The sequence below is a fragment of the Amblyomma americanum genome, chromosome 1 (assembly GCF_052857255.1).
Source record: "Amblyomma americanum isolate KBUSLIRL-KWMA chromosome 1, ASM5285725v1, whole genome shotgun sequence".
NCBI classification, from domain to species: domain Eukaryota; kingdom Metazoa; phylum Arthropoda; class Arachnida; order Ixodida; family Ixodidae; genus Amblyomma; species Amblyomma americanum.
The window spans coordinates 75120672-75132692 of NC_135497.1; the positions used below are offsets into that span (position 1 = coordinate 75120672).

General features: G+C 43.4%; 1 protein-coding gene across 2 annotated transcripts in view; it reads right to left on the minus strand.

Annotated features, from left to right (window-relative positions):
• Positions 1-12021, minus strand: part of LOC144113056 (AT-rich interactive domain-containing protein 5B-like) — a 66221-nt gene that overhangs the window by 26426 nt on the left and 27774 nt on the right. For both annotated transcript variants that reach the window (XM_077645950.1, XM_077645951.1), the window contains exon 5: positions 7501-7598. In XM_077645950.1, the coding sequence (XP_077502076.1) occupies positions 7501-7598 (98 nt within the window). The remainder of the gene's footprint in view (positions 1-7500; positions 7599-12021) is intronic.

The following is a 12021-nucleotide window of genomic DNA, read 5'->3' on the forward strand; positions in this document are numbered from 1 at the left end:
TTGTAAGGCAACACATATGCTTGGTTCACCTTTGTTTGGAAAAAAGCAACATAGTTTTGCGGTCTATGGGTTGAGCACCTGCCTCGCAATCTGAAACTGTTGAATTCAATTCCCCATACCTTCGAAAGAAATTTTATTTTTGTCTGATATCACGGTGACATCATCTGGGATATTTAGCACCACTGCTGCTGGTGAAAGCCGCCAACGCCGGGCTTCATTGCCAATGAGCCATATAACGCTTTCGCATTTAAAAAAATTGTTTTTCATCTACTCTGTCACCCACATAGCCTAAAGCCTAAAGTGCGTTTTCTGAATGCACTCAGCAGGCTCCTCAACTAAGTCACACATGTGCACAATCAACATACTGAAATATGTATACTGTGTACATACAAATACACATGTGCCAGAATTAAAATTGATGCTACGCCAAACAGTTCATCTCAAAAAGACCTCACCAATTTGTCAAAAGCAGGTTGACTACTGCGGTTTGTGGGAGTTTCGGAGTGCCATACCCTTCCCTGGCCGGCAAGGCGCACTGTGGAGACACAGGAAAGCGGACGCTTTCCTCCTTCCCCACGGGCGAGTAGCCAGAAGGTCTGCTCGAGAGCACTACGCCGCCTCCTTCCTCAAAAACCGATCGCAAGCGCGCACCGCCAGGCGCCGCCGGAGCGGTCGCTGATTGGCCGAATGTGACAACGGGCAAGTGCGCCGAGATCGGCGGGTACCGGCAGTGGCCGGGAGAGACTTCAGCGAGCCGCGACAACGAGAGGACGTCAGGTAATTACCTCCCTTCTTCCCTCTTTGTTGTCGCCTTCTTGCCCAGCCAGCCGCATGACCAAGCCAGACGGCAAGGGTCACAGATCAAGATTCAAGCAGCCAGCGACTTTGGGAGAACCCAATAAACTTTTGGCCCCGGGCAAAGAGTCCTGTTCCGTGTTGTGTTCATTTCGCATTTCCGCTACGCCGCCGTGAGAATGGCTGCGCGTGGTGTGCGATACCGGGAGCTCGGAGTTCACGGCCTACACCTCAAAGGAGGCTTGAAGGCCTAGTAAGAACCCCCACAATGGCGTCCCAAGATGTGGCAAGCTCTTGGGACGAGGGACGACAGTCAGTTCGGTTCGTGGAATGCCCGCCCGGATTTGGAACAGCGTTAGGCCTGACCCGAATTCGGAGTTGCTAGCAAGGCTGAGATGCTTTCTTGACAGCGAGATAAGTGTAATAGCAGCATGGGAGAATGGCCGTGCATGCTACGCTTTTCATGAGCACTTCATCAGTACACCTTTGGAAGGTGAACCTACGAGGTCCGCACACGGAGAGCGAGACCGAGACGTCCACGGAGAACAGCAAGCCAGAAGCGAGTGAATGCGGAGGCCTGAAGGGTGGCCCGATTTTTCTTGTACATAGTTGTAAATATTCTCTGTTCTGTCTCTTTCGCTCTGGGAGCCGGGTGCCGTAATCAGCCGATTTGGATTGCAGTCGTGATTACAGGAAAAGCACCGGGGCGCTGCGACACCGCGAGAAGCGGTAGGTGCCGTTCGCGTTAGGGTCACCTTGGCAGAAACGTATCTCCTCGTGGTGTCGTGTTCTAGCTGTTGTCCTTGGCCCTTTGTTGGTGCCCGGAAGTGTAAGAGTAGGCCTAAGGCTCTTCGGGAGCTTCCTGTCGCTTTTGGGAGGACATAGTCGTACCATAGCACAAGCACGCGCAAACGGGTTTGCTTGTTTTATATTTAACCTCGCTAGAGCCGAGAGGTCTCGCTCAACTACAGAAAGCTGACTTTGTTCGAACGAACTTAGTATTTTTTGGCCTGCGAAGTGAATTTATAATTTCGCGGAACCAGAGACGCTAACGCAGTTCAAATGAGCTTAACACCACCATGGCGGAAAGCGAACCGCGAATGTGCTTCGACCGAAGACAGCCAGCTACGTTCAAATGAACCGAGCGTTTCGGCGGTGCCAGATAGGATTGTTTGGCACTTGCATTGCTCCGCATTTTACCAAATGGTGAGTGCGCGGTCTCCACTGTTTTTGATTCAAACTCTTGGAGATCCTAGGAGCGATATGCAGAGTTCAAGAGAAGCTGCCCCGGCCTGCTGACCATTGTATGGGTCCCTGCCACCAGCTGCCTTGCGGCCGTGAGTCATCGAGCTGCGGAGTCTCCGGCGAGCAGTTTGCAGCGGCTACGAGAGCGGGGGGGGCCTGTCTTTTCTAGGGCGAAATGCTCGGGAAAAATGGTCTTGGACCACACCGTTGCTTTGATAGGCCAGAGGTTCATAACGCCGCCAAACAACTGACATCCGCCTTGTGTGGTATAAAGCCCACTCACGTGGTTATGGGCACTGCTTTTGCAAGTAACGTTTAACTAATCTATTTCTACAGCATTAATTCATTTTTGACGGTACAATAGTCTACAACTTAATTGGTTTGATCATAGAAGGTTGTGGCCAAGTACTACACCAGGGTGGCCAAATCCTGCTCTGGTGAGGGAGTGCGTTGTCGGTTGTCTGTAAGGGTAACGGAGTGGGTTCCAAGAGAAAGTAAGCGTAGCAGGGGGCGGCAGAAGGTTAGGTGGGCGGATGAGATTAAGAAGTTTGCAGGCAAAGGGTGGATGCAGCTGGCAAAGGATAGGGTTAATTGGAGAGACATGGGAGAGGCCTTTGCCCTGCAGTGGGTGTAGTAAGGCTGATGATGATGATGATGATGATGATGATGATGATAGTCTACAACTACGCATTCTACATCATTTCTGCAATGAAACAATTTACTAATGTTTAAATGCAGCTAAGAATTGACTACTGCCACTTGTTTCCATCCTCACACAGTGATGAAAAACACAATGAGGGGCACTACTTTTATGTATAACCCAAAGTGTTTGCAAGACTATCTCAAAGGTGGAGTAGATTTCAACCAAACTGTGATTAGCAATAACCCAAGTACAGCCATAAATATACAAAGAACAGATGAACCTGAAAAGGAAGAAAACCGACTAAATTCTGTTTGTGCACCAGCACGACAATTATTAAAATGATGCTGATGTGAGTACTTCAACACTCACTCTCACATTCTGTTCAAATGATTTCAAACTACTGTTTTCGCTTAAAGAGCCACAGAAAGGGGTGTTTGAGCTTGGCTTTAAAATGTTTGCACTATGTAAAGTACAGGACACCGAGCGTGCTGCGTACGAGACCTAAAAAGCGAGCGGGAAATTTACAAGAAATTTTTAAAAATTCCTGCTTTCGCACCTCGCAGTGATGCGTGGTGCCGGGCTTTTGCGCGAAAACCTGGCAGACGACGTCACGTCTTGCAAATGACGTCAGCAGCCGGGGGTAATCATTGGTTCACAGCGCCAAATTTTTTGAGACGTTACACGCTACCGCGGCAGCAGCCGGCGGCGCGCACCGCAGCTGGCGGAGGTAAAGGAGGGGCCGAGTGAGTGGGGCCGGCGGAGGAGCAAGGAGCGTGCGAGAGGAGAGGGAAAGGCGCGAAGACGCGGAAGTCAAAATTTTGTCTGCATATAACTCAGCTTCCACAAAACGCATTAAAATAATTCTTGCCGGGGGATAATTATGAACCATCGTCTTTTAACGTCCCAGACATATCACACCTTTATTGAGACCCCCTTTCTGGGTCCCTTTAAGAGGAGACGTGGCTTTCAGAAAATAATTTATTTCTTGATGTATTTATGGGAAATTTTGTGAGCTTATTAGAAATAATTTTATGACCACTCTCATAAAATTTCAGTTATATTGCAAGAAAATTGTTTCCTAATCTACATTTTATCTCTGAATCTGTGTGAAAAGGCTGCGGAGTTAAGAAAATGTGGCAGAAGGTTGGCTTAACATCCATTGCATTCCTATTGGCATTCTACAGGTCTAGACATTCTTAGAATTTTTTTTTTTGCAAAGCACAAATTTTGGCTCTGAATTTCTTGCAATACAGTGTTGGTTTACATGTGTAGTGCAAGAAGAATATTTAACACAAGAAATTTAAAATGATTTAACACAAGAAATTTAAAATTCACAAATTAAAAAAAAAATGAATGTCTTAACCTGCACAACGGTCCTAGAAGTGCAACAAAACAAATGGGGTCAAAATGATAAAACAGTCGAGAAAAATCTGCTGTGCAAGGTGAGTATCTATCTAGGCAGAAAACCGTAATGGAGAAAAACGCTCATTGTTCGAGCGTTTCCCTGCTATGCACAGCCGCAGTGGTACACGAAACAATGAAACTTTGGGAGAGCATAAAAAACAAGGCCTACAAGCGAATACAACAATTAAAAAAATCTATTGTTTGATCATTTTTTGGAATTTTAAAGCCACGTGCCCCTTAAAGAGACACTGAGAACACATAGAAGTTTGCCTGTATCAATAGCAAACCACATTCTAATCCCGAGACCCCTCTAACCAAAAGCGAAACTTTCAAAGGCTAGAAATCACCGGAAAACTAAACAGAGGTGTTGCTAAGTAAAATGGGCATGTCCAAAGGCTTCGCTACACAGCCTTTCACTTCAAAACAATGGTGACCAGTCCTTTTTCAACTGGTGGGAAGATTTTTAAATCCAATTTTCTTGGCGATCAATGTGTCTTTTGCTATAAACATAGTCAGAAAGAGCCCAAGAATGAATTTTTACTGAAAGCAATAATCACATGGAGTCGTCCTGAGTATCACTTTAATAGAATTGTATGTGTGCTCCTTAATAACCTTCTTGTGTACACAACTAATGTCAAACCTCGTTATGGCAAAGGGGTAAAAAATTGCAAAATTTTTCTATACAGCCAAAATTTGTAATACAAAATTAGTCAAAACCTTATGCAAGAGCAGAGAATTATGTCAGTGAAGGGACCGGAACTCAGCCAATTCTTACTAGAGAAATAGTGAGACCTTCCAATTTTTAGCGGCATTTTAAAAGTGCTCGCAGCGATTCCGGAGGCCACAAAAAACCATGCGCCAGTTATGTTCGCTTCCCTACACAACACTGTCAGCACACAACAGCGATACGCCAAGTGCCAGCTAGGGTGGCTTCCCCACATTACAGCTGTGTCACAAGAAAGACCGTTTGTCACCGCAACAGCTAACATCATTTTCACCGCCTCCGTGACAGCAAACATGAGCACAGGATGGTTACTTCAAGGCTGCAACCATCCCCACCGCTGTCGATGAGTGCAAGAGGTGTGGCCGCATGCTGACTGCCAGGCTACCAACACTTCATGCCGCTGCGTCTTCTGAGGCACCATTGCAGAGTACGAGAGAGGAATACTAGTGTGAGATAAAAGTGCGAACCTCAGCCTGAATGCTTGCCGCACCCCCACCAGTCGCTTTTGTAATGTGGCAAAAACTGCCACCTGCCATCCCAGCAGGCACCCCTTGACGCTGAGGAGGGTTCGATATACCCATTTCACGGTACATAAGCAGGTCCCGGAGCCCCTCCTGCCACCAGAGCCATGGGCCATGTATTTTCGAAGATGACTGTACACTTGTTACTGTTAGTACGGTCACTGTTACTTTTTACACGTTACATAATTGCCCAGGTTACCAAGTCACTGTACTGGCAAACAATGTTATTTCAGAACACTAATCTATCAATTGGCAGCTTGGCTTGGTACTTTTCCTGTAGTGCCCCTTCAAGGAAAAAGCTTACACTGTGTTAATGGTTTTGCGGTATGAAATTGGTTACAGAAACATCAGACACTTAGAAGATCTAAAAGATATAATTTAAGCTGTCACCTTTTCCAAAATATTACACATGCAACTGGTAACAATGGACCAAAATGCATATTTTCGAGACGCACGTTAGGTATTTTTTGCATGGAAGCTTGTTCTACGGAATGGTTTCAGTTTAAATACTAAGAGTCTGGCACTGAGTTTGACATCGTAACACACTAAATAGTATGTGCGAGAAGGTGGCTGCACTTACGGTATGTTTACTGCACAGCCACAAAGAATGGTCACCGCTCACAGCACACTGGCACCAGCTTTTCAGAGAGTGCAGTTTTCAGTTTCAGTGAGTGCATTTGCTTCAGTTGTTACACAATCCTGCGTGTGTTTCAGTCATGTCGGCACCAAGCAGCGTCAATTCTGAAGGTTTGCTGCTCACGAATATAGTGGCCTCGCCAAACAGCAAAAAAAAAAGAAAAAGTCGATTGTCTGTGGGAATGCTGTATTTTAAAAAATTTTGCAAATGTCACTGCATTCATTCTGATGTCAATGACTTCAGATATGATACTAAATTTCCTACAAATTACTGATATTCACAATGGCACATTATAATGCCATTCGGAAAAAATGCCTCCATGCACTTCATTCTCAAGAAGAAAGAGCAACGGAAATCATGCATCATTAAGGAGATTACTGAATGGAAAGAGAACCAAAAAAATCTAACTGGCTTTTTAACAGCATTACCATTATTCAAGAGTAGAGGTGAAGGGAAAAGAGGTGCTTGTTATGGCATACCTGGTGGCTGTTGCCATATGGTGGCTGTTGGCTTCCGTCACGGGTGCCATTACTCACGAGGTTATTTTATACTCATAGTATGAGTACCTTCGCAGGTCACAATGTGCTCAGCTAGTTTGTAAATGACTTAATTCTGTAGTCAAGTAGCTTGAATGATGCACTTCGTCACGTCATGAGGTGCCACAGAAATGTGAATCATAGCAAAGAAACCAGTCAGCTACCTATTTCTAGTTGCATAAAGAATACATATTCACATATTTGACCTGCGTTCTGTGCCTATTTCTGAAAACATAGGCAGCACAAGCCTGTATTATGGGCTCCTGTAAACGTATTTAGTGAATTTGATTGAACAATGTATGTATGTCAAAAAAATCAGATTCAGTGAGGCTTTTTTATGCGAAGTTTCATATAAGAGAGTAATTACACACTGGCATCCACGCGAGAGCAGCCATATGGCTACAAAGGAAAGCTGAACAGCTTTCTCAGAAACTGCTTCACCGGAGCAATCACCCTACCAGCTGAGGTAACCGGGATGGCAAGCTGATGGTAGGGCGAGAGCGAACTGATCAATAACTCGAAGTGGGAACAGTGTTGGTCAAATGTTTAGGGGAATCCCCCAAGGTGGGGTAGATTTGTAATAAGGCAATAATTACACATTGGCATCCACCCGAGCACAGCTATACGGCTTCTCACTTGAAGAGGGAGTGACCGTACCCCCCTTGCTCCTCTTCCGCTTGGGGCACAGCACACTGTTTGACATATCAAACGCCCGGCAAAATTGAAGTCCAATATAATGCACAACTTTCCTATACTTTTACACAGGTTTTTGAAGGGTATAATGCGTGTGTTTGATATAGCCAATAATTCAAGATATCTGGTTTGATATATCCGTGCTCAAATGCAATAAACCTCAACTACACATATATGAAAAGTAATATCAAACTTTTGGGCAAAAGCATTCAATTTACATAGCTCCAAGAAAGGAACACAAGGTTTAAACAGCTCGTATCATTAGATGACACAGGACAAAAGCTTTGTGACAACCAACATACCTTTCATAATGACGACGGGTACAGGTTGCAGCACTTGTGCTGCTTGGGTCACCTCCCAATTGATCGTAAACTTGCTTCCATTGCTTGCGCCCAGTTATCTGTGTCAGAGCAGCACACAAATGAAAGTGCCATCAAAATGGTTCCTCTGTACGGCACTACCCATATGCAATGATCAAGAAAAAAAGCAAGATAAAAATGCAATCAGAGTTGAATCACAGTCAAGAGTACACACGCAGTGCAGGCAGGGCACCATTTTCCTTATTTATTTTTACTGTCCAACATAACGAATGTCAAGAGTACAGAGAGCAAGATGAGACTGGATCAGAGGTGAAAGCCAGAAGAGATAAGTTCCAGATTGAGTAAGGAGGAAAAATTTTGAGTACTAAACACTAGACAAAAGTATCTGACTTGATATGCAGAGGTGGCTTCAGCCCAGTTGTCAACATCGTTAATCCACCATTACCACAAACTGTGCCAGCCTTTCTTGACAAAAATGTAAGTCTTAAAAAAAGAAAGTAAAATGGGGAGGGGACAAACCTTAAAATTGCCAACTAAGTACATGTTTGCTTACAGCTTCAAATCCTGCTTATAGGGTCTGAATTTTTATTGTATAAAGCTCCAAAGGAGAACAGTTAATGCTGTACATGAAGCACGACTGCAATAAGCTTTGATTAAAGTAGCACGATGCACATCATAAAAATTGAAGCTGCACTTAAGTCTCCTTATGTTGTTTTCTATTACTTAGTAATGTAATTAATCATTGCTAGCAATTAGTTCACTGATTATCAATAATTTAATCAGTTCATAGATTATCAATTTATTATGTATTAACTATATGTTATCAGTTACTGTCAATTAATTTTATTATTTTGGTTTTATTATAAAATTACTGACCAATTAATTTTGCTGTTATTTTTACTGTTCAATAAATTATGGGGGAATTACTAGTAATTCACCAATTTCATTAATTACCCAGCGTTATAGAGAATTAATTGCCTTACTATTTAATCAATTATTTTATTTAGTAATTCGATCATATAAACTTTGTATTCAATTATTATTAATCATTACAAATCATAATTACACTCTTACTGGATGATTGACAGTTCATGAGGACACGCTCTGTCCACACTTGTTTGTGTGGACAGCAAGTGTGGCACATCCATACTTGGGTGCGTCACCATAGGCCATGTCCACGCCACTCATGAGGCAATAAATGCTTTCGCATTAAAACTGATGCTGTTGGTAGCCTCCCTCTTCTTTTCTTACTTCTTTCATCATTGTGCACTGTGTATCAACATGTCTAGAATGAAGAATGTTTACACGGCACTATGGTGGCCCCAGTGTTCATTACATCAAACTAAAAACAAAAATTGATGGGGACACTTAAGCTCCACCTTAAGAGTGTGACGCGATAGCGCAGTGGGTTCATTCCCATACATTCAGCAGGTCATTCTCTACATTCACAAATCCCTGGGAGACCTCATACACCTCATGGCGCAGTGGTGCAGCGGTTAGGCGATGCACCACTGCCCTGCAATGGCAGGTGCTGCAATCGGTGGGCCTTGTGTGGCCCAGGTTGCTCTTCCCAAGCGAAAAACTGCTACCTGCCACGGTGGACAGTTTGCTGTCCAGCGGGCAGGTTGTGATGACGCCTCAAGGTCACGTGACCTAGGTGGGCCACCTGCCTCCTAGGTTGCTCTCTGGGGACCATCGGCCAGATCCATGCTCGTGATTTTTCGCTCACAACACTGACGCCGACAACGCCGACACTGGATATTCTGGTGAACAGGGCAATTAATAATATTCCGTTATAACATTGGAGTGAAAAGCCCACTTGTTAAACTATCAATGTTGCATGACTATTTCATTTGTGCCTGTGCTCTCACTTAACTTTTTAGTGGACTTGGATGAGCCAGGCTAATCATGAGCAGACTGTCATTTTTACGGTCTCGAGTCTTCGCGTGTTTTCTGCCACTATGTGTCCGGTTTAACGCTTTCCTTAACATGCCCACTAAGCACCATTAGCTGGAACGATGACTTCGTGCTCCGGTTTCAGAATCTTCCGCATTGCTTACTGCCACGCTAAGCGTCTAGCTTATAGTCAAAGAACAAAGGTTTTCTTCTTGCCTCCAAGGCGGCATTTTTCTTGCACGTTGCAAAGATGTGGTAACGCGCTCACTGCCCGCTAATGACGACTTCCCCGCTCAATTTCGGAGCCTTCTGTGTTGCTTAGATGCACACTGTATCATCTGGGATGTAATCAGACCAATAAAGTATTGTTTTCGATGTAATTCTTTTTTTCCCACAAGGCAGCATTTTTTTAGCGCGCTCCAAAGATGCAGTAGCATCAAAGTCACTTGGCAGCCTCCGCATGCGCGATGCGCGCTCTATAACATCGCAAATCTCAAGACTCCGCTTTCAAGACCCAAGCAGCAGTGAGTCTGAAGTTACTGCCTTTTTGTTGGGATTCAGTTTTGATATCGGTAATGACGGAAACCAGGCTGGAACACAGGCAGCTGCTCTCCAGTGCCTAACTATAGGGTTTCCAGTTATTGTTTTTTTACTATTCAAGATAGAAGTTTGATTTTTTTCACAGGTAGTGGCCATTACAATACTGAACATTTTGCACATTTCAGAAAATTCTTAATGTTTTTTTTCATTCTAGTTTCATTGAATTTTTACCTAAAATCTTATATACGGCAAACAAAATTTTCTGTTGCAACACACAATTTGTTATTAAATTTTACGTGTCTAAAAAGCACACTTATTTACCTTTGTTTTCATGTATTGCACTATATTTTAAATGCAGTACTTTTTACAGAACAATAAAAGCTACTAGAACATACAAAAAACGAATAAGGGAAAAATTTCTGTGCACGTCATGTTTTATTCTTTTTTTTACAGTGCTGGATCAGATTAGTTTTGTTTAAAGTTGGTTGCCAAAGCAATGTATTATTTTCAAAAGCATAAGGACAAAAATGTCTGTCAGTTTATCTTTTTCTGAATTTCTTTCAAACTAAACAGATATTCAATATTTGAAGGCATTTTTTCTTCACATTCATATTCGATTTGTATAAGAAAATTTCAATATTCGCACACACCTACATTGATTTCACAAATAAAATTTGTCAATGACACACGAAACACTTTAACAAAGCGCTTATTATAAAAAAGTAGATTTAATTGGCTTCATTTTGATGTATCACATTAAATTTAAAACCTCACAATTCTTGGGCCAAAAAACTTCAACAAAAACACAAAAATTCAATCATTTTTCTCACGGTAGAGAAAGAGTTAAAGCTTTGGGAGAGCCTATGATGTATCATTATGACAAAAGAATATTTCCTGCAAACTTTATGGCTTATGGTTTACAGGGGTATACAAAACGACTCAGGTTATGAGGGATGCCGTAGTAAAGGGCTCCAGAAATTTCGACCACCCGGGGTTCTATTACACCATGAACTGATATCGCAAAGTAGACGGGCTTCTTGCATTTCGCCTCCATCAAAATTCGACCGCCGCGGTAGGGATCGAACCCACGTCTTTCGAGTCAGCAGCTGAGCGCCATAACCACTGAGCCACTGCGACAGCTCCTGTAAGCTTTAAAGAAAGGCATTAAGAGGGTTCACCAGTGACAAAGTCCATAGGAAATACATGGGAGCTTTCAGAAGCTGTACCGTGTCTAAAAATGGCTCGATTTTCATGAGGTCTGTGGCAGCATTTTCTTCTTTAGTGAATCGAGGAAATGATGCGAACAGATATTATTTTTAAGCATCAATTTTTTACAAATCAGAAATAAAGATCCATAAAAATTGCACATTTAGATATGTCGGTCTTTCATGTCATCTCGCGGAAAAAATTAAGCCAAATATCAGAATTTCGTCCGCAACATTTCCTCCTTTTTTCTTTCTTGATTGTCAAGCCCCAATTTTCACCCATATTGAGCTTAGTGTTTGCGTTTTACAGGCTCTGAAAGTTGCTTATGAATTTTCTGCGGGGATTTGAAATTCGTGCCAAATTTAACTAGCGTGACGTGGCTCCATCTGGCGCCAGAATATTTTGTCGCTACTACACTCCACCACCAACCTCTTGGTTGTCTGTGTTCTTGTGCGCAGGTTTTTACTCAGAACTTGGACAAGCTTGAGCGCTTTCTTTCCTTTTTTCTTGCTTGGGCTGTATTCGGAAAGGATTTCTGCTTTTCTTTTTTGCTCCCGCTTGTGGTGTGGAAAGGAAGTGGAATGCAAGACCACACCCAAAAGCGCCCCCCTTTCCCCTCCAGGCAGCCACACAATAAGGCATTGTTAGTGCCAAAACACAGGAAGGTGGCTCCCTATTCAGGACAGTGTGGGAGAACAGCATTGTTCCTTGCCCAGCGCAGGAGCACAGTGACCCAGGTGGCGATCCAAGTCAAGAATGCAGCTGCAAATATTCCTCATAGGAGGCCCTCGAGTCAATAGCGGTGCTTATATGAACCCAACACGGCTTGGCTGTTGAGTTATCAGACGGAAAACCAGTACT